Consider the following 21,819-nt stretch of genomic DNA (forward strand, 5'->3'; position numbering starts at 1 on the left):
TAACAGTATTGGTTTTCCTCACTGCACAAAAATTTCTAAAACATAAATGAACTTATACGCATCAGATTTTCTTTCACCAGATTTGGCTGTGTATATATTTTACCTCCTGTTTTTTTTAATAAAATGAATTTTTGGACTTCTTAACAGGAAAGTAGAAAATAGAACTGGCTTTCTCCCTCTCAAAGTATGATTATAACATTTAGACTGACCGTTACATAAGGCCGTGTAAAACTTATTCACTCAGTCAATAAATATTTATTATATACCAGGCACTGCTCTGGGCACTGGAGATACAGCAAGAAACAAAGCAAAGTTATTTGCCTCATGAAGCTTATAAACCATAAATAAATAAGAAAAATGTCTAATGTAAGATATGGTAAAATGCTATGGAGAAAAATAAGCAAGGAAAGCAGACAGCGTATGGGGGAGTTTAACTAGGGGAGAAGATGACACTTGAGCAACGACCTGAAGAGTGACGAGGCAAACCAAGTCATCTACAGAAGGACATTCCAGACAGAGTAAATAGGACATGTAAAGGCCCTGAGGTAGGAACATGCCTGTGCTGGTTGAGTATTCCTGACACATTCGTATATGTCAGAAAGTATGCATCTATCTATAGGAAAGAGAGACTTCCTGAGCCTCAAATGGCCTTGCAGATAACACAAACTCCCTCACCCCGAGTCTGAGAGAATCTATGTCACTGTCTTTGACCTGGATTAGTAATAAGTCTATGCAATCAAGATCCTGGTTCTGGGTCCATTATTGGCACCATCTCTAATCTCCAGGATGTAGTTTACTTTAGCACTTTGGGATCAGTATCCAGGTCGGGTATAGTTCCCATCTGGCAGTGCAAATGGCTGGGATAAGGGATGAGACATCCATTTAACCACGAATATCCTCATTAAAATAGCCCTGAGGACTGGTGGCTCAGTTTGTTAACCTGAGGGACTGATGGGGTCAAGGCTGAAGTTGGATCTCTCTCAAATTTCTGAGCACTCATATGACACAGAACACATAGGTAAGCCTAACCTGACAGCTCAAAGAGGTCAGCCATTGGTCTAATAAGAAATTGTGACTGAAGTCAAGCAAACAAACCAGAAATGTAACCCGCTTGAAGTGAAATTAGTATTTGAAACTCTAGCTTTTTCAAAAAAGGCTAAACTGGAGATTGACACAAGGATTTACCCCACACCTCTTTTAAATAGCAAGTTCTCTCCAGATTCATTGCCAAAGCGAAGCATATCTCTTCTGAAAGCATATTTTTCTTAATACTAAAAGACAATATTAAAGTACAAATTTAAAGCAGACATATAGTAGTTTAGTAATTTTATCACTGAATATATAGAACATAATGTACACTTGGTCTCTTTAAATTGGCATGCTTAACCCAAATAGGTGAGCTCACAATCAAAAATTACAGGAGTACCATTAATTATAAGACTCTTACAATAATAGCAGCAAATGACATTGTTTTCTTCATAACTACCATATCTGAAACTATAAAAGCATTGCTCCAACCACTGTTTTTGAACCATTTCTTGGTTCATACTAATAGTGAAAACGGACTTCCCTATATAACATTTCTTCTTTGTTTCTGTGCAGAGTGAGTAAGAAACATTTCAAGTGTGATTCATCTTTAGTAGGCCTACTTTTCCAGTCAGAAAACAAAATCATTTATTACCATAGATCAAGTCTTTCCATTTAAAAAAAAGTATTTATTTATTTGCCACTGCCATTTCAAAAAACTCTCCAGCTCTGTCATTTTCAAATACAATCTGATAAGTGGGATAACTGTGTGCCCAAGAAGCTGGCAAGTGGCATAGGTGCAGGGCAAATCCAACAGTTCTTCAGCACCCAAATACTGCTGAGTTTGATCTTCTTGGGACTGATTAAATTCATGGAATGGAAGCCCATTTTAAAATCAACCAAAGTACAGTATTTTCTATCTGGAATCTCAAGATTCCTACTCCTCCCCTCCTCACATTAAAAAAAAAATTAAAATACCTCTTTCTATACATAAAAGTGGGAGGTGCCCTATATTCCATTACAAGATAAACTATTTCAAGAAACAGTAAAATGATGGAAGTTAAAAGGTCCTCATATTATAGCACCTCATCCCTGCGTAGTGGGTTTAAATTTGTGTTACAATATTCCCCCCTTCTTAGGCTATTGCCCAGTTTAATTTTTATACATAATTTATCTAAATGGCAATAATACCAATAGCTAAATATGTCAGGCATACTACTAAATGTCAGGGGTAGGCAGAGACAGACAGACTTGGGACATGCCCTCATGGAGATTATACTATAGGAATATAATGACCATTATCTCCATTTTATAGTTGAAGAACCATCATCTTAGGTGGACAGTGGCTTGCCTGAGGCTATTCAACTACTAACAAGACTTGAACCAAGTCTATGTGCCTCTAAAACCTAAGCTCCTTCAACACCTGAATTAACTGAAGCATGAACAAATGGTGAGGGCTGCTGAAGGGCCATTCTTCAAGGTCCCCAGGCATATTTTAGTTGACTCAAACTGTAGGCAGAAAAATATCCATAGTCATTTCAGAGTCAGGCCTTACCCAGTCCCTTAAGAACTTTGACGTTCTCTTAAAAGACACATTCCAAAATACTTTCCCATGTTACAGGAGCAGCTGAGCCCAGAGTTTTGGAATTCTGAGCCCTAAACCACATAAAGTCCCTGTAAAGGAGTTCTCACCACGGCTCCTTCTGCCTGACACCCTCTGGAAGATTGTCACCTAATGCTGGCCACCTCCTCAGCACATGGCAAGAATTTCATCATTCCTCTTCCTTCCGAAGAAGCTTCTTGGGACTCATCCTCATACTTTAATGAATGCTAACATCCCTTTTTCACAGTATTCTCACTTCTCCTATGGACACTCTTTCCACATCCTACTTTGGATCTCCACAACGACAATAAAGAGACCAACTGTGCAACCCTGAAACATATGAAACAGGAAAGCTCCTACCTGGTCTGATTGGGATGAACTGTTAAACAAATAATCCTTCATAGTACTCAAAAAAAAATTGTGGTTTTGTTGTTGTTGTTGTTTGAGACAGAGTCTCACTCTGTCACCCAGGCTGGAGAGCTGTGGCACAATCTTGGCTCACTGCAACCTTCACCTCCCAAGTTCAAGTGATTCTCATGCCTCAGCCTCCTGGGTAGCTGGAATTATAGGTGCCTGCCACCAGGCCCAGCTGAATTTTGTACTTTTAGTACAGATGGGGTTTCACCATCTTGACCACGCTGGTCCTGACCTCAAGTGATCTGCCCACCTCGGCCTCCCAAAATGCTGGGATTACAAACATGAGCCACTGCGCCAGGTCCCATAGTACTCAAATAATTTCGACATAAAGTGACCTTATTTCCTGACATATTCTTTCTTGGTGTAGGAGAACTATTTTATTCTTTTGAAAGTATATTGTGAACATTAACACTGAAGTCTCATGGCAGGGAATGAGGAAAGTAAGTTGGTTTACCTGATACTGCTTTGAGGGAATCTCTCATTTGACCAAATCCCTCATTTGGTCAAAATGACTAAATATGATCAGAATTCATAAAAGACAATGTCTATATATTTCTAAACTAAGAGGAAAACAGCATTAAATAGGAACTAAGTGGCTCATTTCATGAGTGGGAGACAGTGTTTTAATGGTTTTTAAATATGTCTTCCTATCCCTCCCCCTACTCTAACTTACCCCATTTAATTCACTAACCAAAAGATTAAACACCCATTTAACCAAAAGGAATGATTTCCTAGCCTTTCTTCTACAACTAAAATGTCTGTGGATACCACACTTTGCTTGACTGAGATGTTCTGATGAGTGAGAAAGGAAAGAGGCTCCCAGAATCCACTCCCTTTTTGTTTTCTACCCTAACTTCTCAGTCAAGTCAATAAATACGTGGTAAGTTGGAATGTGGGTCATGGCACTGTAAGACTTGGCCTGCCACAAGAAATGTCTTTTACTTCATTTCAGAGTCTCAAAATGATCTTGATATTTGGTCTAGTCGCTCGAGAAAAATTGGCATTGGTGGCCCAACGGGGGCCTGAGGTGGCCGGCTGGAGATGAGGCGGTCATTTCCTATCCAGAGCAGTGATATTGAGCAGATGGGGGCTGCCAGCCGGCTGGCTTCTGGATAGGCGTCCGTGTCAGGAGCGATAGGCTGCAAAGTCGCGTGGTGGGGCATAGGGCTGGTAATGCTTGCGGGTGGGCCCGGGGCGGCGAGGAGTCATGTTCATGTAGTCGCTGTGCAGGAGCCTGCTCCTCTTACTCCTCATCTGCAGAAAAGAGAAGTGTCAGTATGGAGGGACAATATCATGGAAGGAGTTCTAAGACTTTGGACACAACTGTTGATATTATTAACTGTCAAATGACAGAAACACTAAAACACTAACCTTTTTTGAGCACCCTGGACTTCAGTAATGACTAATCACACCCAACTACTGACTCTTCACATTGAACTCGAAAAAATCTCAAAGAAAGTATTTTAGAGAAATGCGTCCCTGTTACTCTCAATGCTGTCATTTGACCTGAATTCAAAATGCATACTAATCAACATATCCACTATTGATATGTAAATACACTTGAAGGCCCTTTCTCCTTTGACTAGGTTAAGCCTGCCCACATTGGATCTTCTTACATTAGCATTTGCTTAACAAGCTGTTTTTCCATAATTAACCAAAGAGGACCTTCAGCTCCTGCAGAGTCTGGAATAATCACAAATTTGTAAAGATGGAGTCCAAACTAATGGCAATTTACAGTTCTAGACAACTAGCACATTCCTATTTCTTTATGGGTATGTATTTCTATAAAGACAATACTGTCACTCATCTCTCTTTCATAGGCTTGGCTCCCTCAGGATGAATTTCCACCAGAAGTGAGGGAAATAAGGGCAGTCACTTTGCCCACCATGAATCTTAGCAAAATTTTTGACTAAGGGTTAGGAGCATCATTTCTGGATCAACGTGATAGTAAAATTTTACATTTCTTACAAATGACCCAGAAAACATCTAAAAACAGAAAGCCATCAGATTTCTGGATTCAGAATTCTCTATTATGACAAAGGTGCCTAGTTCCTGGCATACAGGCCGATACCTAAGTAGATATGCTGTACATAAATGACATGATACCTAAATGAATAAATAAGTGAATGATTTCAGCCCTGGTTTTGTTTCCATACACTCCTGCCTGAGCACTTCACACCTTCCTCGTCAAAGGGGCATGAGTAAGTGCTAAAGAAAGGTTTGAAAAAACACTGACCTCCAGGTTACTAAACATAGCTAACATGTTTTAAGTCCTCACCTTCTTCAACTCTCAGCAGCATTCTATACTATTGATAACTCTCTTCTTTTTGTGATACTATTTCTCTTTGCATCTATGACATCCCAGTTTTTATCCTACCTGTCTTGTCACTCCTTCCCTGCCTCCTTTGCAAGCTCATCCTTCTCTAACCAGCTGTTAGAATTTTTCACTGCTTGGTCCTAGGCCTTCTTCTCTACTGTATCCTCTTTCCCTAGGCAATCTCATCCACATTCACAGCTTCAATTACCACCTACTCACCCAAATTTATATCTCTGGACTAAACCTCAAAGCCACTGTAAACTCAACATGTCTAAAATAAATTCAAGATTTCCCCAAAATGCTGGGTTTTTTTACTAGTGTTTCTCATCTGAGTGAATGACACTACCATACATACAGTTGCCCAAGACAGCCCTCCTAACCTCATCCTTGACACCTCAAGCTCCCTTAATCCCTGTCCCAGGGGACATTTAGTGAAGTCTAAAAACATTTTGGATCATCACAACGGGGAGGGATGCTACTGGCATCTACTAGGTAGAGGTCAGAGATGCTGCTAAACATCCTACAATGCACAGGGTAGCCCTCTGCAACGAAGAATTGTTTTGGTTCTACATCTTTTCTGTAAATGAAAGACTAGAGCTGTCTTGAGCACAGGATCACAGCAAGGCAGGGGTAAGACCAAGGAAATGTCTGTCCCCAGATGAGTGTAGAAAACAGCTGATAACCTGGGAAGCATTTTTAGTACTTACTCCAACCCTGCGGACTCCCTTTGCCAAACCTCCAGTGTCAGCCTCTGCCTCTGGACATCCAAACCAAATCACAGCTGGTAGAGAGGCCATAGTAATAAAGATGTCTTGATTCTCAGGTTCTTCACATTGCACGTAAAGATAATGAAAGGTCTGTTGCAGTCAACTCCCATGCTTATCCTCAAGCGATTGTCGATGGTGGACTGACTTACTATCACCCTAACTCTAAACACAGCAGTGGGATGAAAATGACAAATGCATGGCTGGGAACAAATACCATGAAGAACCTACAGTACCCATGTGTATCAAGTATGTGTGATATGTGTGCGGGAAGTACCTACCCTATGTGTCTATGTCATCTCTACCCCTTCAACAGTGAATGTCAGCTAATGGTATGTGATTTCTGGACCATTCCTCCTTTGCCCTTCTCCCCATGCCAGCCTTACCCCCTTGTTTCCTGGGAACAGCAGCAACACACAGGGCATACGCAAGGTAATCTACTTAAGTACATGGTCTTTAAGAATCTACTGGATTATTATACAAAGCAGACACTACCTGTACACACACTATCTACATTCCTCACATTGTGATCTGCAGTGGGGAACATAATGTTTTCTTAAAAGATTTCTTTAGACTAGGAAAACGGGCAGCTTTACCAGCACAGCTGTGTGAATGGAGAATTGAAAGACAGTGACAGGTGCTGGCCTGTGACAGCTTGACCGAAGGGAGCTCTTTATTTACTCAAATGTCAACATCAGGTCAAGAACTGAGATAGAATCTGCAGCTGCTCCCAGAAACCCACTCAGCCTAGAAACCCACTCAACCCAGAACTGCCTACAGTAGCATATCATAGGCCCTCAGGAAGTTCCGGAAAACAGCAACTTACATCAAGGCACACTGCAGACCGGCCAAAAATAGGATCTCAGAAAATTACCCAGGAAATAGCTAAACTCCAGGGATCCATAATGGCCTAGATGCCCAGCTCAGCAAGGTACTTGTTGCTTAAACAGCAACAGCAGGAAAAGATAAGCCCAGAGTAAAAATACTATGTTATTCTATGAAATATAGACAAACTTGTATTTATACTCTTTTGGTAAGAGAGTACAAAGACACAGGTTTGAGATGCAGATAAGTGGTAGTTTTTATTGGGTAACTGAATTGACTATAAGAGGCCACAAATGACAGGCCTGCCCAATTCACAGGGAGTCTGTAAGACAAAGTAAAACAAAAATAAATTTTTTTAAAACAAAGCAAGATGAATCTCACTAGGAATTAGTAGTGCTGCCAAGGAAAAACCCAGCGTGTCTGTGATGTGTCTGAGTCGAAAGCGAACAGTTTAAATTCATTGAAAGTGAGAAGCTGTTTTTGTCCCTTTGGGTGACTCAAGTCACTCAGCAACTTGATGTCTCATTATAGTAACTGGCATTCTAATGCACATTTATAATAAGTTTTCAACAATGAGCAGTGTCCTCTGCCACTGAAGGTTAAAGTAGTTCTCAAAACTACTTTCCGCAGAGCTAGTAAATTACTTTGACCTAGGTCAGCATATCACAGGGGAATGCCTTTCCTGGAGGGGTACCCAAAGGGCCACTGCACCTGGCCTTTAAGTTAGAAAGTTGAGATTCCCAATGAGAGGATTGAAAAGCCATATGGTAGGCATAAAAGCCAATGTCCAGAGATTAAGAAGAAACAAGAACTAAGAATTCTAAAAACTCTAAAATTAGCAGCAAACACCACGGAGGATCAAAGCTAGAAGTTAAGTTGGATGAAGACACTAAGATCTGGAAAGATGAAAGTAGTCAACTAACATCAGAGGCAGAATTCAGGCAATATTTTACAATACCAAAGTCCCACCTTCAGGGTTGGGCAACTTGCAGAAGGCAAGCCCGGCAAATTCTTAAGATGATACCTAGTATAAAGAATTTCCAGGAACAAGCGACCACTTTCTTTCCTACCCTGCAGCAGTACAGAGTAAGCAACAGGCAGCCTGACAAATGTCCATCTGAGCCCTAGGGTCTTCTGAATTGCAAGGAGCATGTGGGAAACAATTGAAAGGTAAGCTTCGGCAATAGGCCAAGAAGAGTCTAAAAGAATCTAAGACTGGATAATAGGAAGGCATGACTGTGGATCCAGGTCTGTACCTGCAGTCATCAAGCTGATAGTAAACAGAATGACTTCACATGATAAGGCTTTCAGAAATCACTGACCCATCTACGAATTAGGTAAATATATGGATTATGCCTTAAAGATGAGTATCATACTTCAGGCAGACTCATTTAAATCCTTAATTTGACCTCTCTGGAGGTTATCAATTCATCAATTCAATAAGCGTTCATTAAGCACCAAATGTACTTAATATCAAATGGAGAATATCAAGATAAATAGTCTTTTGGAGACTATCAAGAGAAATAGTCTTTTATCGGCCGGGCGCGGTGGCTCAAGCCTGTAATCCCAGCACTTTGGGAGGCCGAGAAGGGCGGATCACAAGGTCAGGAGATTGAGACCATCCTGGCTAACACGGTGAAACCCCGTCTCTACTAAAAAATACAGGAAACTAGCCAGGCGTGGTGGCGGGCGCCTGTAGTCCCAGCTACTCAGGAGGCTGAGACAGGAGAATGGCGTAAACCCGGGAGGCGGAGCTTGCAGTGAGCTGAGATCCGGCCACTGCACTCCAGCCTGGCCGACAGAGCTAGACTCCGTCTCAAAAAAAAAAAAAAAAAAAAAAAAAGAAATAGTCTTTTATCTTTGAAGAGAATACATTTCTCATTGAAGAAATGACTCATCCTTGCATGTAACTTCTAGAAAAAAATTCAAAGACAACATGGAGTCAATACATTCTGTACCATAACTGTGTACCTAAGAAGTTTCTGAGTATGAATAAGTGTCACTCAGGGGTACGTTCTTAACTGTAAATGCGTTCATCAAAATATGTTCAAACCCAGGCCAAAAATTCAATGTTGAGGAAGGTAAAGAAAAATACACCACATTTATTATGTAAACATTTGCAAAAGTTGGTACTTCAATTCAGTGGTGAGAGCTCAGAAAACTCTAACTCCCATTATAGTTTCATAATGACAGCACCATACTTGGCCTCACACAATTCAACTGCTTCAGAGGAGAAAAAAATATGACTCAGATAAACAGATCTAGTTTCTTTGCTAGGTTTGAATACACAATTTCAGTAGCCAAGTTTCTCATGATTTTTGATCAAGCCAACATTGTCCATTGGCTTCAGTTGCCTAGCTTCCCAAGTTGCCTAGGTGTTTATACATATATATGCATTAAAACTGTTTTATGTGTCATAATTATATTGCAAAATGGAGAGAAAAAAGGCAACTGCTCCTAATCCCTCTACCCTAATTTGCCCATTTAGCTTCTTATTTTGTCTCACCACCTACTCAATGCCTTCTGGGAAATCTAACTCATATCAGATTTTTATCTCAGATAGACTTGAACGGGCTAAAAGAGAACCTACTCAAGCATGGGGAAAAGAAAATCATCATCATATATTAAACAGAAAATAAACCACATAGACAAAATTCTTGAATGTGTTCAGATTGCATGTGCAGTGGAAAAGTTACATAAAAGCAGTGCTGCTTCTCTTACCCAGAAAATACAAAAGGCCACTGTTACTAGCAAGCTATAGCAAGCCAGGACTCCACCAACCACCACCAGTGCCCAAAAGGGCTTAGAAGGTCCAGGAAATAGGGGGCTTGGACAAAGGTGTTTCCCTGAAAAACAAAATAGAGTGGATTAAATGATACAGGAATAGCAATTGAGTACATTTCCTTCTTTGTGAACATCAGAGAAAAATGTGAAAGAAATAAAAATATTAAACATATTACCAGCTTAGAGTGAATAGATTTCCTGTTTGAGACTTACCCAACCCCACCACTGACCATGACCTGGTCAGTTTTCATGACTACAGTTGAAAGCCATTACGTTAGGATGGTACACTGGTAGACTTGTATTCACTTGACTTTGTGGATTCTACTGTGTGATTCAAAATGGTGACTTCCAATGGCCTTAACCTACTTTACCCCTCTCTCCCATCAGAAGGTAGTTAATCTAGACCCTAAACTGCATCGTTGGAATAAGTTAAATAATATACATGTTTTCAAGCCTTAAGAAAATCATCAGCCTAATATGGCAGTCAGAACACTGGACTGCTAATCAGAGAATAAATTTCTAGCTCCAACCCTGCCTAATCGATTATATGATGATGAACAAGTCGCTTTATATCTTTAGGAATCAAAAGGGGATGAGAAGGAACCTATAGAATTCTATTCAAAATTAGAGAAAATTAGAACTAGAAAGCATACCAAAAATCCTCTAGTCCATTGATTTTCAATCCTAGCTGCATATTATCTGAGGAAATTTGAAAATATAATGATGTTCAACACCCCTTCCTCAACCCATATCAATTACATCAGAATCTCAGGGCTGGAACTAGGCATTGGTATTTCTTTTAAAACCTACTCAGATTTATAATATATAGACAGGACTGAAAATTACTAAGTACAGGAGCATTGGTGTCCTCAGTTCTACTATAAATGATATGTGTATATGTGTGTATACATATATATAAAATACTATCCTAAAGTAGTATATCATTCATATAGGAAAAAATATTTCACTCTTAACTACAAGCAAGATAGCATAATTTTTAAACCTTTGACTTGATACAAGTGAAATATTCTGTTTGGACATTATAGATACTAGAAATCTAAATGGGACTCAGCAAACAAAATATTCACACATTAATTGTCTCTATTTTGCCAGAACACAAAATCTAACCTGCCACATTAAGTTAACGGTTCTTTCCTTATTTAGTATCCTATTTTTAATCAGCATGGTTCTGTTCCAGCATAGAAGAAAAACTATTTAATGGCATCATGCTAGGATTCAATACAAAACCGAACATATACATTTCTTATTATCATTCCACAAAAAGGAAAACCTATGATATATCCACAAAGTATACCAAAAAATCAAATTTTACTTGTTGCTACTAATAAACTGTATTCTTCTGAGTTGAGGAATCACGATTTTTTTCCCCCTAACATTTAGGCAGAACATAACACCAACAAAAACTCAGCAGACTTATTTTCACTAATTCACAAATACCGCTTAATAGTTGTACTGAGTTTTTGACTATGAAAAAGTTAGGTGACTTATCCAAGATCGCAGAGTTGATTAATAGCAAATTTTATGTCCCCTAGTTTCTAGTTCAGCATTCTTTGTATATTTTAGAAAACGGAAAGGTACAGGCTGGGCGCGGTGGCTCACGCCTCTTATCCCAGCACTTTGGGAGGCCGAGGCAGGCGGCTCACGAGGTCAAGAGATGGAGACCATCCTTGCTAACACGGTGAAACCCCATCTCTACTAAAAATACAAAAAATTAGCCGGGCATGGTGGCGGGCTCCCGTAGTCCCAGCTACCTGGGAGGCTGAGGCAGGAGAATGGCTTAAACCCGGGAGGCGGAGCTTACAGTGAACCAAGATCGCGCCACTGCACTCCAGCCTGGGTGACAGAGTGAGAGTCCATCTCAAAAAAACAAACAAAAAAAAAAAAAAAAAGGAAAGAAAGAAAGAAAAAGAAAATGGAAAGGTACTTTTACAAAGGAAGATTACGAAGCACAAAAAAAAGAATTAATTAGAAATAGAACTGAGTCTTCCTGAGTCTTAACCCATTAGACCCAGTTGTTACTTGAGGGCACCTGGGCTTACATTTTAATGGTAACCTCTTTTCTGTCATGATCCACTCGAATGGAGAAAAATGATCTATTCCCACATGCGGTAACTTCATCACTTACTCTCTCACTCAATGTCAGCAAAGGAAAATAAAGAGATTCAAAATATAACCTTAAATCTCCTCTACAGTAAAAGGAAAAAATTTTCTGAAAACGTTGTTTGTCTTTGTTAGTATCAAATCACTTAGGCCTTACTCAACCCCACCACTGACCATGACTTAGTTTTCAGGACTGCATTTGAAAACCATTATTTTAGGGTGGTACACTGGTAAAGTTGTATGTTACCTTTCACATGGATAATGGTTCCATTGCTCTTCTCATTGTCTAGGTAAGGAGGAGGATACATGACTTCAATTTTGCAGAAGTAAATATCTGTTTGGTTAACATACAAATTCTGGAGATAGAATGTCACTGATTCATTGCCCAATTTCCCATCACAGTTGAATCCCGTCTTTGAGTAAACCTGAAGCTGCTGGGAGTAATTCCCATACACAACACAGACTTCCACAGCACTATCCAGTCCTTTATGAAGGGATGCCCGGAACTCCCTTGAGAAGAGATTGTAGGAATACTTGCAGCTAAGGTTGACTGCATTGTCGTACGCTACAAGCATGGGCGACTGCTTCACCAAAATCTTGTTTCCTGGGGGGAAAAAAAATCATTTGCTTAGAACAAGAATATAAGGATAATTTTTCTTCCTGAAAGAAAAATGTATTAATTAACTAAATGAACAGATCTCCAGCAAAGGTTTTCTCTTGGCAGAAGATGTAGGACCTCTTCGAGGGATAATTATACTGAGAGTTCAAAAGTTAACATTTTGATATTATTTGCATCCTCTTTTGAATGGAGCAATGGAGCATGTTTACACCTAGAAGGCAGTACATGGCTTTCTGTTGGCATTGAGCACCACAGCTATACACTCAAAATTTTAAAATCTATATTCCTAAGACATTAATATTAATCATACGTTGGGCCAGTTTCCTGATTGAGTGATATATTTGGAGGTGGCTTTACTGCCTGACAGACACACAAATAGATTTGTTTCTTTGTTTGTTTGTTTTTGAGACAGAGGCTTGCTCTGTCGCCCAGGCTGAAGTGCAGTGGTGCAATCTCAGCTCACTGCAACCTTCACCCACTGAGTTCAAACAATTCTCCTGCCTCAGCTTCCTAAGTAGCTGAGATTACAGGCATGCACCACCACGCCCAGCTAATTTTTGGGTTTTTTTTTTTAGTATAGATGGGGTTTCACCATGTTGGCTAGGCTGGTCTCGAACTCCTGGCCTCAAGTGATCTGCCTGCCTTGGCCTCCCAAAGTGCAAGGATTACAAGCATAAGCCACCAAGCCCAACCTACAAATAGATTTGTTTTTAAGTTGTGATACAGGCTTTTGTAAAGGAATTAAAATATTTTGAAACATTTTTACTTTGTTTATTGACCATTCCAGGAGTGGGATGAAGAAAGAAGAAAAAATATACCCAAGAGTTTGCTTTAATTTGTTTTCCACACCAAATTCAGAGAATAGCCTCCTCAAGAAATTCATAGATTTATTCCCTTAAATCATAAAGGGTGAAAGGCTCCAGAGGGGAGTTACCTCTCTGGTCCGTCATCTACCTTTACTGCTATCCCAATAAAAGATCAAAGAATCTGGAGACCATTTAGTTCAATCTTTAAAAGCAAAGAAACTGAAATTAGGTTATCAACTCCATAAGAGAAGATAATACATAGATCTCATTTCCCATGGTATCCTCGGCGTTGGCACATGACAATATTACTTTTTTCTTCTTTTCTAATGACTGTATAAGGCCTAGAAACATTAGCTGGTTTGTCTGAAGTCACCAAACAAATGGTAAACAAAGCCAGAACTAAAACCCAAGTTATCTACAACCACCTGAGAAATAGACCACTGAAGCACTGAGAAACTGAGAATCAACTTTGCAACCAAGAGACCTTCCAAAATTTTTCTTTTTTTTTTTTTTCTGGAGAAGGAGTTTTGCTCTTGTTGCCCAGGCTGGAGTGCAATGGCATGATCTCAACTGACTGCAACCTCCACCTCCTGGGTTCAGGTGATTCTCCTGCCTCAGCCTCCCGAATAGCTGGAATTACAGTCATGCACCACCATGCCCAGCTAATTTTCTATTTTTAGTAGAGATGGGGTTTCTCCATGTTGGTCAGGTTGGTCTCGAACTCCCAACCTCAGGTGATCCACCCGCCTCAGCCTCCCAAAGTGCTGGGATTACAGGTGTGAGCCGCTGCGCCCAGCCCTCAAGAATTTTTCTAAAACAACAAACCACTTTGTGTCTTTGATTCAAATTTCAATGCAAACAAAAGCATTTTTTTTGTTCTTGTTTTGGGGTGTGTTAATAATTATTTACCTACTTGCATTTCTTTTAAGTTTATTTGAAGCAACATCCGTATACTCACACTGAAAAACCAAACAAAATCAGATTCATTTTTAAATGAAATTTACAATTTAACTGAATTTGAATTCATACACACAGGTGTTTTGTTTTGGTTTTGGTAACAAGGGAATGGCATAGAACTAAATTAATAGTAACTTTTTGTCTCCTATATAATCAACAATGCTGGCCAGGCATGGTGGCTCTCACTTTTGTGATCCTAGCAATTTGGAAGGCCAAAGCAGGAAGACTGCTTGAACCCAGGAGTTCAGACTAGCCTGGGCAACATAGAAAGAACCCATCTCTACAAAATTCTTTTTAAAAAATCGTTGCTGGCTTTATATCAAGAACTTTAAAATGAAAAAATATCTGTGCCCAGGTCCTCCCGCTTCCAGAAATTCTGATTTAATTGGTCTAGGATGGGGGAAAGGATTGATACTAAGTTTTTTTCTTTATTTTAGATAATAACTTTATTGAGATATAATTCAGGTACTATAACATTTGCTGTTTTAAAGTGTAAAATTCGGAGACTTTTTAGTATATTCACAAAGTTATGAATGAATCACCACTATCTGACTCCAGAATATTTTCATTACTCCATAAAGAAAGACCATACCCATTTACCATCACCCCACTTCCTCCCTCCCTTAAATCCCTGGAAACCATGAATCTACTTTGGCCCTATGAATTTGCCTGTTCGGGACTGTTTTTATAAGTAGAATCATACAATATGTGGCTTTTTGTGTCTGACTTCTTTCACTTAGCATAATGTTTTCAAGGTTCATCCATGTTGTAATGTGCATCAGAACTTCATCACTCTTTATGACCAAATAATATTCCATTGTATTGATATACTACATTTTGTTTTTCTATTCATCACCCTTTGGTTATATGAATAATGCTGCTATGAGCATTTGCATCCAGATTTTTATGTGGACATATGTTTTCAACTCTCTTAGGTATTTGCCAGCAGTAAAATTGCTGAATCATATGGTAACTCTGTGTTTAACTTTTTGAGGAATTGTCAAACTGTTTCCAAAGCAACTGCACCATTGTACATTCTCACCAGCAGTGAATGAGGGCTCCAATTTATCCTCATCCTTGCTGACAGGTGGTATTGTCCATCTTTTCTATTGTAGCCATCCTAGTGAGCATGAAGTGATATCTCATTATGGTTTGATTTGCTATTTCTCTAATAAGTAATGATGTTAAGCATGTTTTCATGTGCTTATTAGTCATTGGTCTATTCTTTTTAGAGAACTCTCTATTCAGATCATTTGCCCATTTATTAACTGGTTAGGTTATTTCTCTTTTTATTATTGAATTATTAGAGTTCTTTATACATTTTTTACACTTTTTTTTTTTTTACTTCTTGACAGTCTCAATCTGTCACCCAGGCTGGAGTGCAGTGGCACAATCTTGGCTCACTGCAACCTCTGCCGCCTGGGATCAAGCAATTCTCCTGCCTCAGCCTCCCGTGTAGCTGGCATTGGAGGTGACCACCACCACTCCCAGCTAATTTTTATATTTTCAGTAGAGATGGGGTTTTTCCATGTGGGCCAGGCTGGTCTAAAACTCCTGACCTCAGGTGATCTGCCTGCCTCAGCCTTGATACAAGTTTCCTATCAGATATGTGATTTGCAAATGTTTTCTCTCATTCTGTGGACTGTCTTTCATATTGGCTTAAAAGTTCCCCCACCTAATTCTAATATTCAATCGGGTTGAAAGCCACTATGGCCTAGTGGAATTCACCTGACAACATATTTAGAATCACATGGAGAAATCTAAAAGCCTTTGGTTTTCCAAGGCCAATTAAATCAGAATCTCTAGGTATAGGACCCAGACATCCATTCATATTTTTTAAGTTTCTCTAGTAATTCTAGATGGCAGTCAAGTTTGAGAACCAGTGGCCTAACAGAGGAAACCTAATTTCTTATCCTCAGATAGGCCTCCACAGGCTTTTCCAACCTCATTTCCTTAAATCAAAACCCTCCTAATTAGACAGACCATTTAAGCCAACATCCCAGGAACACACTGTGAGCATTCCTACCTCCGTGCTTTGTCTACTAACTCCTTGGAACGGAGCACCACTCCCTTCTCAGGTATCAAAGTGATTACTATCTGTATCACTCACTTGACATTTGGTCGAGTTCTACCTTTTGAACAACTCTTGTTTCACATGCTTCAATTTGCTTAGCTTTGGATTCACGTACAATTCCCCTAGGCCCCTGGTTTCCAAGTCTCTTGACAGAAAGGACCACATATTATGCTTCTTTACATAACACAGTATGACTAATAGACTCTCATTAAATAATTGTTGAGTGAAAGATGGTGATCCTGCTGTACTGTTGTTATCAGCAGCTAGGTTTGACTACCATCTCATTAAATCCTTGTTCAAAACCTGTGTCAACAACTTTAACTTCACTTATTATTTGTTCCACAAATATTTTGCAAAAGCACTGAAAAGTAAACATGCAAAGAATTAAAAGGTTCAACCTGTCTTAATACAAACATCCAATTTTTTTTTTTTTTGATTTATTTTTTTTGTTTCCTTTTTTCACTTTGAAGGAGACATTAGGTCAGTTCTGATTGGAAGAGCAACCAGCTCCAGCAAGCAATGCCTGCATCTCCCCTCCTTTTCAGAGAATGCAGCTTAGGCATTTGTATTCTGCTTGCTCACCCCCCTGGGAATTTTGTTTCTATTGCTAATTATTTGGATTTTGTTTTAATGCACATTCAAATTCTTGCTGATCTGCCTTTGTTAGCTGATTTAAAGAAAAAGATGAGAATGGCAATAGGACTTCTTCATGGGGATAAAAAAGGGAGTGCGGATGGGCTGGAAAGAAACCTCAGATGGCTCCCCAGTTTGACTCTCTCCCAGCACCCACAGTGAGGTGGAGAGAGGGAAGGGAGAGGGAGGAAAGAACAAAAGCTATGGCATCTAGAGTCCAGTGGTTTGCTGAATATGTCCTGTCTAACTCAGGGTGTGACGTGTTCCTAAGATGCACATGGGAGAGAAGAATTGATTTCCCAAAAATGAATGGCTTTCAATTCCTGTCCTTGGGCAGCTCATGATCTGATGGGGAAGAAAGATGTAAATAGACCCTACTTTAAACATAGTGACACAGTGATCTGCACAAAACTTCTGAGTTGGCATCTAGAGTCCAGTGGTTTGCTGAATATGTCCTGTCTAACTCAGGGTGTGACGTGTTCCTAAGATGCACATGGGAGAGAAGAATTGATTTCCCAAAAATGAATGGCTTTCAATTCCTGTCCTTGGTCAGCTCATGATCTGATGGGGAAGAAAGATGTAAATAGACCCTACTTTAAACATAGTGACACAGTGATCTGCACAAAACTTCTGAGGGGAACTGGGGAACCAGCTAAGGATCTACGGAGATGACTGCTGACCTGAGTCCTGAAGGATTATGCATACATGGATTTGACCAACTTTTACTAAGTAAAAGTTAACCTGGCTAAGATGTGTCTTTGTGTTGGGGACTGGGGTGAGGTGGGAGAGTGTGTTTGGCCTGGGGGTGAGTTAGGGGACTGTGGGGAGGATAAGACAAAGAGAGAAAAAGAGCAGTCTGGGCAAGGGAGATGAGGAGGGTAAGAAAGAGTGTGGCAGACTTGGGGAATTACAGCTACCTTCTTTTTGCTGGGCCATGAGTTATGAAAGGGAAGATTGTCAAAGTGAGCATAGTTCACTCCATTAGAGAGCCTGGGCTCTCTTCTGAAGGTGATGAAGATCTATTGAAGGCTTTTATGCAGAAAAGTGCTAAGATTTTGCTGGAAAAGAGCTTGAAAACTATTTGTTTTGAATAAGGCCATTTGATGAAAAGCCATCCAATTTATTGTTCATGTTTACTTCCCTCCCTCTTCTTTGTCAACATAGATCATTTTTAAATTAGTTAGCTCTCAAGCACAGATACTATACTTGAAATAGTTTGCTTACTATGTGTTAATATGTGACGAACAACCTCCTAGTTTAGAGTTCAAGCTGAGTTCAAGGTTGGCTGATAAAATCTCGTTTCTCAATATTTATATCCTCATAACATTTGGTCCCACTTTGGTTCATGTCAATAATTCAGGGAAGCCTAAATGGGAAACTATCTCATAAGACCTCAGAATCTCTATCTGCTTTGCAAGACACTAAAATGAAAGAAATTTACTTTTGGTGCTAGAAAAAGATAACCAGTGACTCTCAGTGATATTGAATATGTGTGATCATTGTGACTTTGAGTAAACACAGTAATTCTGATTTCTCTTATTTTCTTTTAAAATGGGGCATGTGTAAAAATGCACACCCCTTGCTCTATGACAGTGAAGTAAAAACATGGAGAAATCAAAGTAGCTGATAATCAGAATATCAGGTGACATTTGGCTTTGACATGTATTTTGGTCCTCTGAGTTTCTGAAAATCCACAGTACTTCAAATAATGTAAGAACATACTACAAATGTAAGGACATATCTAGACTCAGAAGTAACCCAAATATTTAGCTCCCTTGTCCTAACTTCTGTTTGATTTCTTTTTGCTTTCCAGTTCATGCTAGGAGTAGAAGACATTCTTCTTAGGCTACTTGGGTATTAGCAGACCCAGCCCTTTCCCTATGAATATTTGATTTTCCTTCTTGTGGGTGTTCAGGTAAGGTCTACCTAGGTCAAACCTACTAGGTTAAAAGGAACATTGTCAACCCATCCATTTTCTTTGCTTACGTTATCAAAAGATTGGCCTGACTGACATTTCTCTAACTGAATTGACAAGTTGTTTTGATGATGAATTTAGTGCTTTGCTTTTCAAAGCCTTTCCTAGCAGCTAAACCAGCTAAAGGTGTGGAGACAGGAAGCACTAACCTCAAACCTCTTTCCCTCACAGCTCCTGCTTAACAACAGGCAACATGAAGAGTGAGACTGGAGGTGAGAAGGTACTTATCTGCTGCTTGTGAGCAAGGTACTGAGAGCTAAAAGATTTCCCACAGATAATCTGTGAATCTTGTGATATAGTCGACTTCAGGAAAATTGAAGTTGCTTGAACTTCCATGAGAATGGCAGTGGGTGGTGGGGAAGCTTGGTTACAAAAAAAAAAAAAAAAAAAAAAAAAAAAAAAAACTTGCCGTTTACACCTATTATAAACAGGTCAATTACCATATTTAGTAACGAGGTCAACCCTCTGCACAGGTGGGGTGGTAACCACCTCTAAGGTGTGGCTCCCAGCATCAAAGAACTCTGACCTTAAAAGGACCCTCCCACCAGCTCAGTTAATGTTTAGATTTCCAAAGAAAATGAAGCCTAAAATGCAATATGGGAAACACATTGGCTTAATTTAGTATCTATGGCTTACATTCATAGGGCTATAAAATGCTCTTTCTTATTTTATCTCATCTGAACTCTATATTATCTCATCTGAACTCAGATATATATATCTGCACTGTGAAGTAAATAGGCAGGACAGTCATCTTTATGCCCATCTTACAGACGGGGAAACTGAGGTCGAAGAGGTAGATGAGTTGTCCAAGGTTACAGGAAACATAAGTGATCCTTGAAATTTAAGCTCATACCTCATGACTTCTAATCTACTGTTCATTTCCCTCTGCCATGTTGCATCACAATTTCAACACAATTTCAGTGATTGGTTCTAGATCCTCTCAAAGTTGGACTTGATAGGGAGGATGGTACTAGATGTCTGGAGTGAGGGTTAGGGAGGAGATTACCATTAAGTAGGGAAGTGAATGGAATGGGAAGAGGATCAGAACAAAATCAATTTCATTTTCCCCATCATTTTATTAGAGTCTTATCCTGCAAAAAAAAAAAACCACTCAACTGGAAGGAAACTTGGAGATGATCTACGTCAATCCCTTATTTTAAAAAAGAGGCCATTGGGGCAAAAAAAGAAGAAGAAGTAAATGACTTTTCAAACAAGGTCACACAAATAAGGGGAGAGCTAAGATATAATTTATTTATTTAGACATCTAGAAGTAATGTTTTAAATCATGAATGGACAGAAAAACAACTTTGTTCATTCAGCAAGACTGAATTTATTTCATGCTCCTATCTAGAAAAAATCTGTTTCCAAATTTTTTGCCTCTAATGCACATATACAAAACATTTTGCTTACAATTTTGAAGCCTTCCTAAAGGTCATAGATGGATCCCAAATAAGGCCTACAGACAGTATGATCACATCAAATGATCTTATAAATTATTTCTGATGCACAAGTAATAATTATACCATTGAGATCTTCCATTCTAGCTTACCCAAGTGTACAAAAGGGATTGAACATAGACATGAGTCAACACATAAAGTCACATTTCAGTCTGAACTTCACTAGGAAAATCCTTAACTTCGGGGCTTTTGTGAATTACATTTGTTTGTCATTTTTTTCTTTTTCTTTCTCATAGCACCATAGAGAAATAAAATGACACATAGACACTGGTGAACCAGACAGTAAAGTCAGCAGCACTCATGAGTGGAACATGTACTGGGAAGCTAAAGAAGCAGTTAGAGAGCTGGAATACATGATTAATTAGCAATGTGATTTTCCTCCAGAATCTAAGAACTTTATCAGGTTCCATTTATACACATCATAGTCTGACTTTCTTTTGCAGTTGAGAAATCAGGTTGTAAGATTCTAATTATCTGGTTTCCTTTTAAAAATTCGGACTGAACAGAATTTCATGTGTTAGGTAGAAACCAAAAACAATGAAAGCTTCTACTTTCAGCCGTCTTGCCCTGTGATATTTGTGAGCATACTGTGAAGGTGACGCTGATTTCCCTGGCATAGAAGAGCACCTCCCTCCTGACCACAGAGCTGGTTAAGTTACTGTAACTTTCCTCTGAGTACATTTCCTGTTCAGGCCCAGGATGCCCTTCAACACGTGACCATCTGTCCACTGGCTCCTTTTCAGGCTCTGTAAGGGGTAGGTTCCCCCACAAGACAACCTGGTGGTTGCTCAGGAACCTGTGAGACAAACTGTGCTCCCTGAGAAGAAAGGGGGACTCAACAGTCTACGGCTCTGATAACCTTAGCTGGTGGCCTGGCTTCCTTCTGATAAGAGAAAGAGAAGTACAAAACATTCACCAGACTGTAGCACCTTTCCCCATCCTCTCTGAGCTTCAATTAAGATAAAAACAAAGCTATTCATGACCCACCATGCTTTGAATGGACCCACTTTTTCTCCCAGAAATTCATGTTAAAATGAAAAAATGGTAATAATAATGCAGGTTATGGTTTAAAATAATTCTGTGGTCATTTCATCTAGTTTTCTGTTGACTGTTATCTTGGAACTCTTCCCATTTTCACAAGAAATGAAGGTTTAAGGAAAATCTCTTCACAAAAAAAAGGTGGGGGGGGGACTTTGAATAAGCTTGATAACCATGCATATATAGTTGTCCTCTGGATCCATGGGGGATTGGCTCCAGGACTCCTGCAGATACCAAAATCCATGGACGCTCAAGTCGTGCAATTGTTGGTCTTCTGTATCCATAGCTTCTGCATCCCACAAATACTGTTTTTGATCCATGGTTGATTGAATCCACAGATGCATAACCCATGGATATGGAGGGCCAACTATATGTTGTCTCATTCCAGATCCCAAATGAAAAC

At 39.5% G+C, this 21,819-nt stretch overlaps 1 protein-coding gene across 2 annotated transcripts in view; it reads right to left on the bottom strand.

Annotated features, from left to right (window-relative positions):
• Positions 1 to 235: 235 nt before the first annotated feature.
• CD28 (CD28 molecule) overlaps positions 236 to 21,819 on the bottom strand; it is a 33,013-nt gene continuing 11,429 nt past the window's right edge. For both annotated transcript variants that reach the window (XM_050750911.1, XM_050750910.1), the window contains exons 2-4: positions 12,105 to 12,461; positions 9,674 to 9,798; positions 236 to 4,300 (exon numbers count right to left, since the gene is read on the bottom strand). In XM_050750911.1, coding sequence (XP_050606868.1) covers positions 4,172 to 4,300; positions 9,674 to 9,798; positions 12,105 to 12,461 — 611 coding nt within the window. In that variant the 3' untranslated portion in view covers positions 236 to 4,171. The remainder of the gene's footprint in view (positions 4,301 to 9,673; positions 9,799 to 12,104; positions 12,462 to 21,819) is intronic.

Source organism: Macaca thibetana, chromosome 12, assembly GCF_024542745.1.
Source record: "Macaca thibetana thibetana isolate TM-01 chromosome 12, ASM2454274v1, whole genome shotgun sequence".
NCBI classification, from domain to species: domain Eukaryota; kingdom Metazoa; phylum Chordata; class Mammalia; order Primates; family Cercopithecidae; genus Macaca; species Macaca thibetana.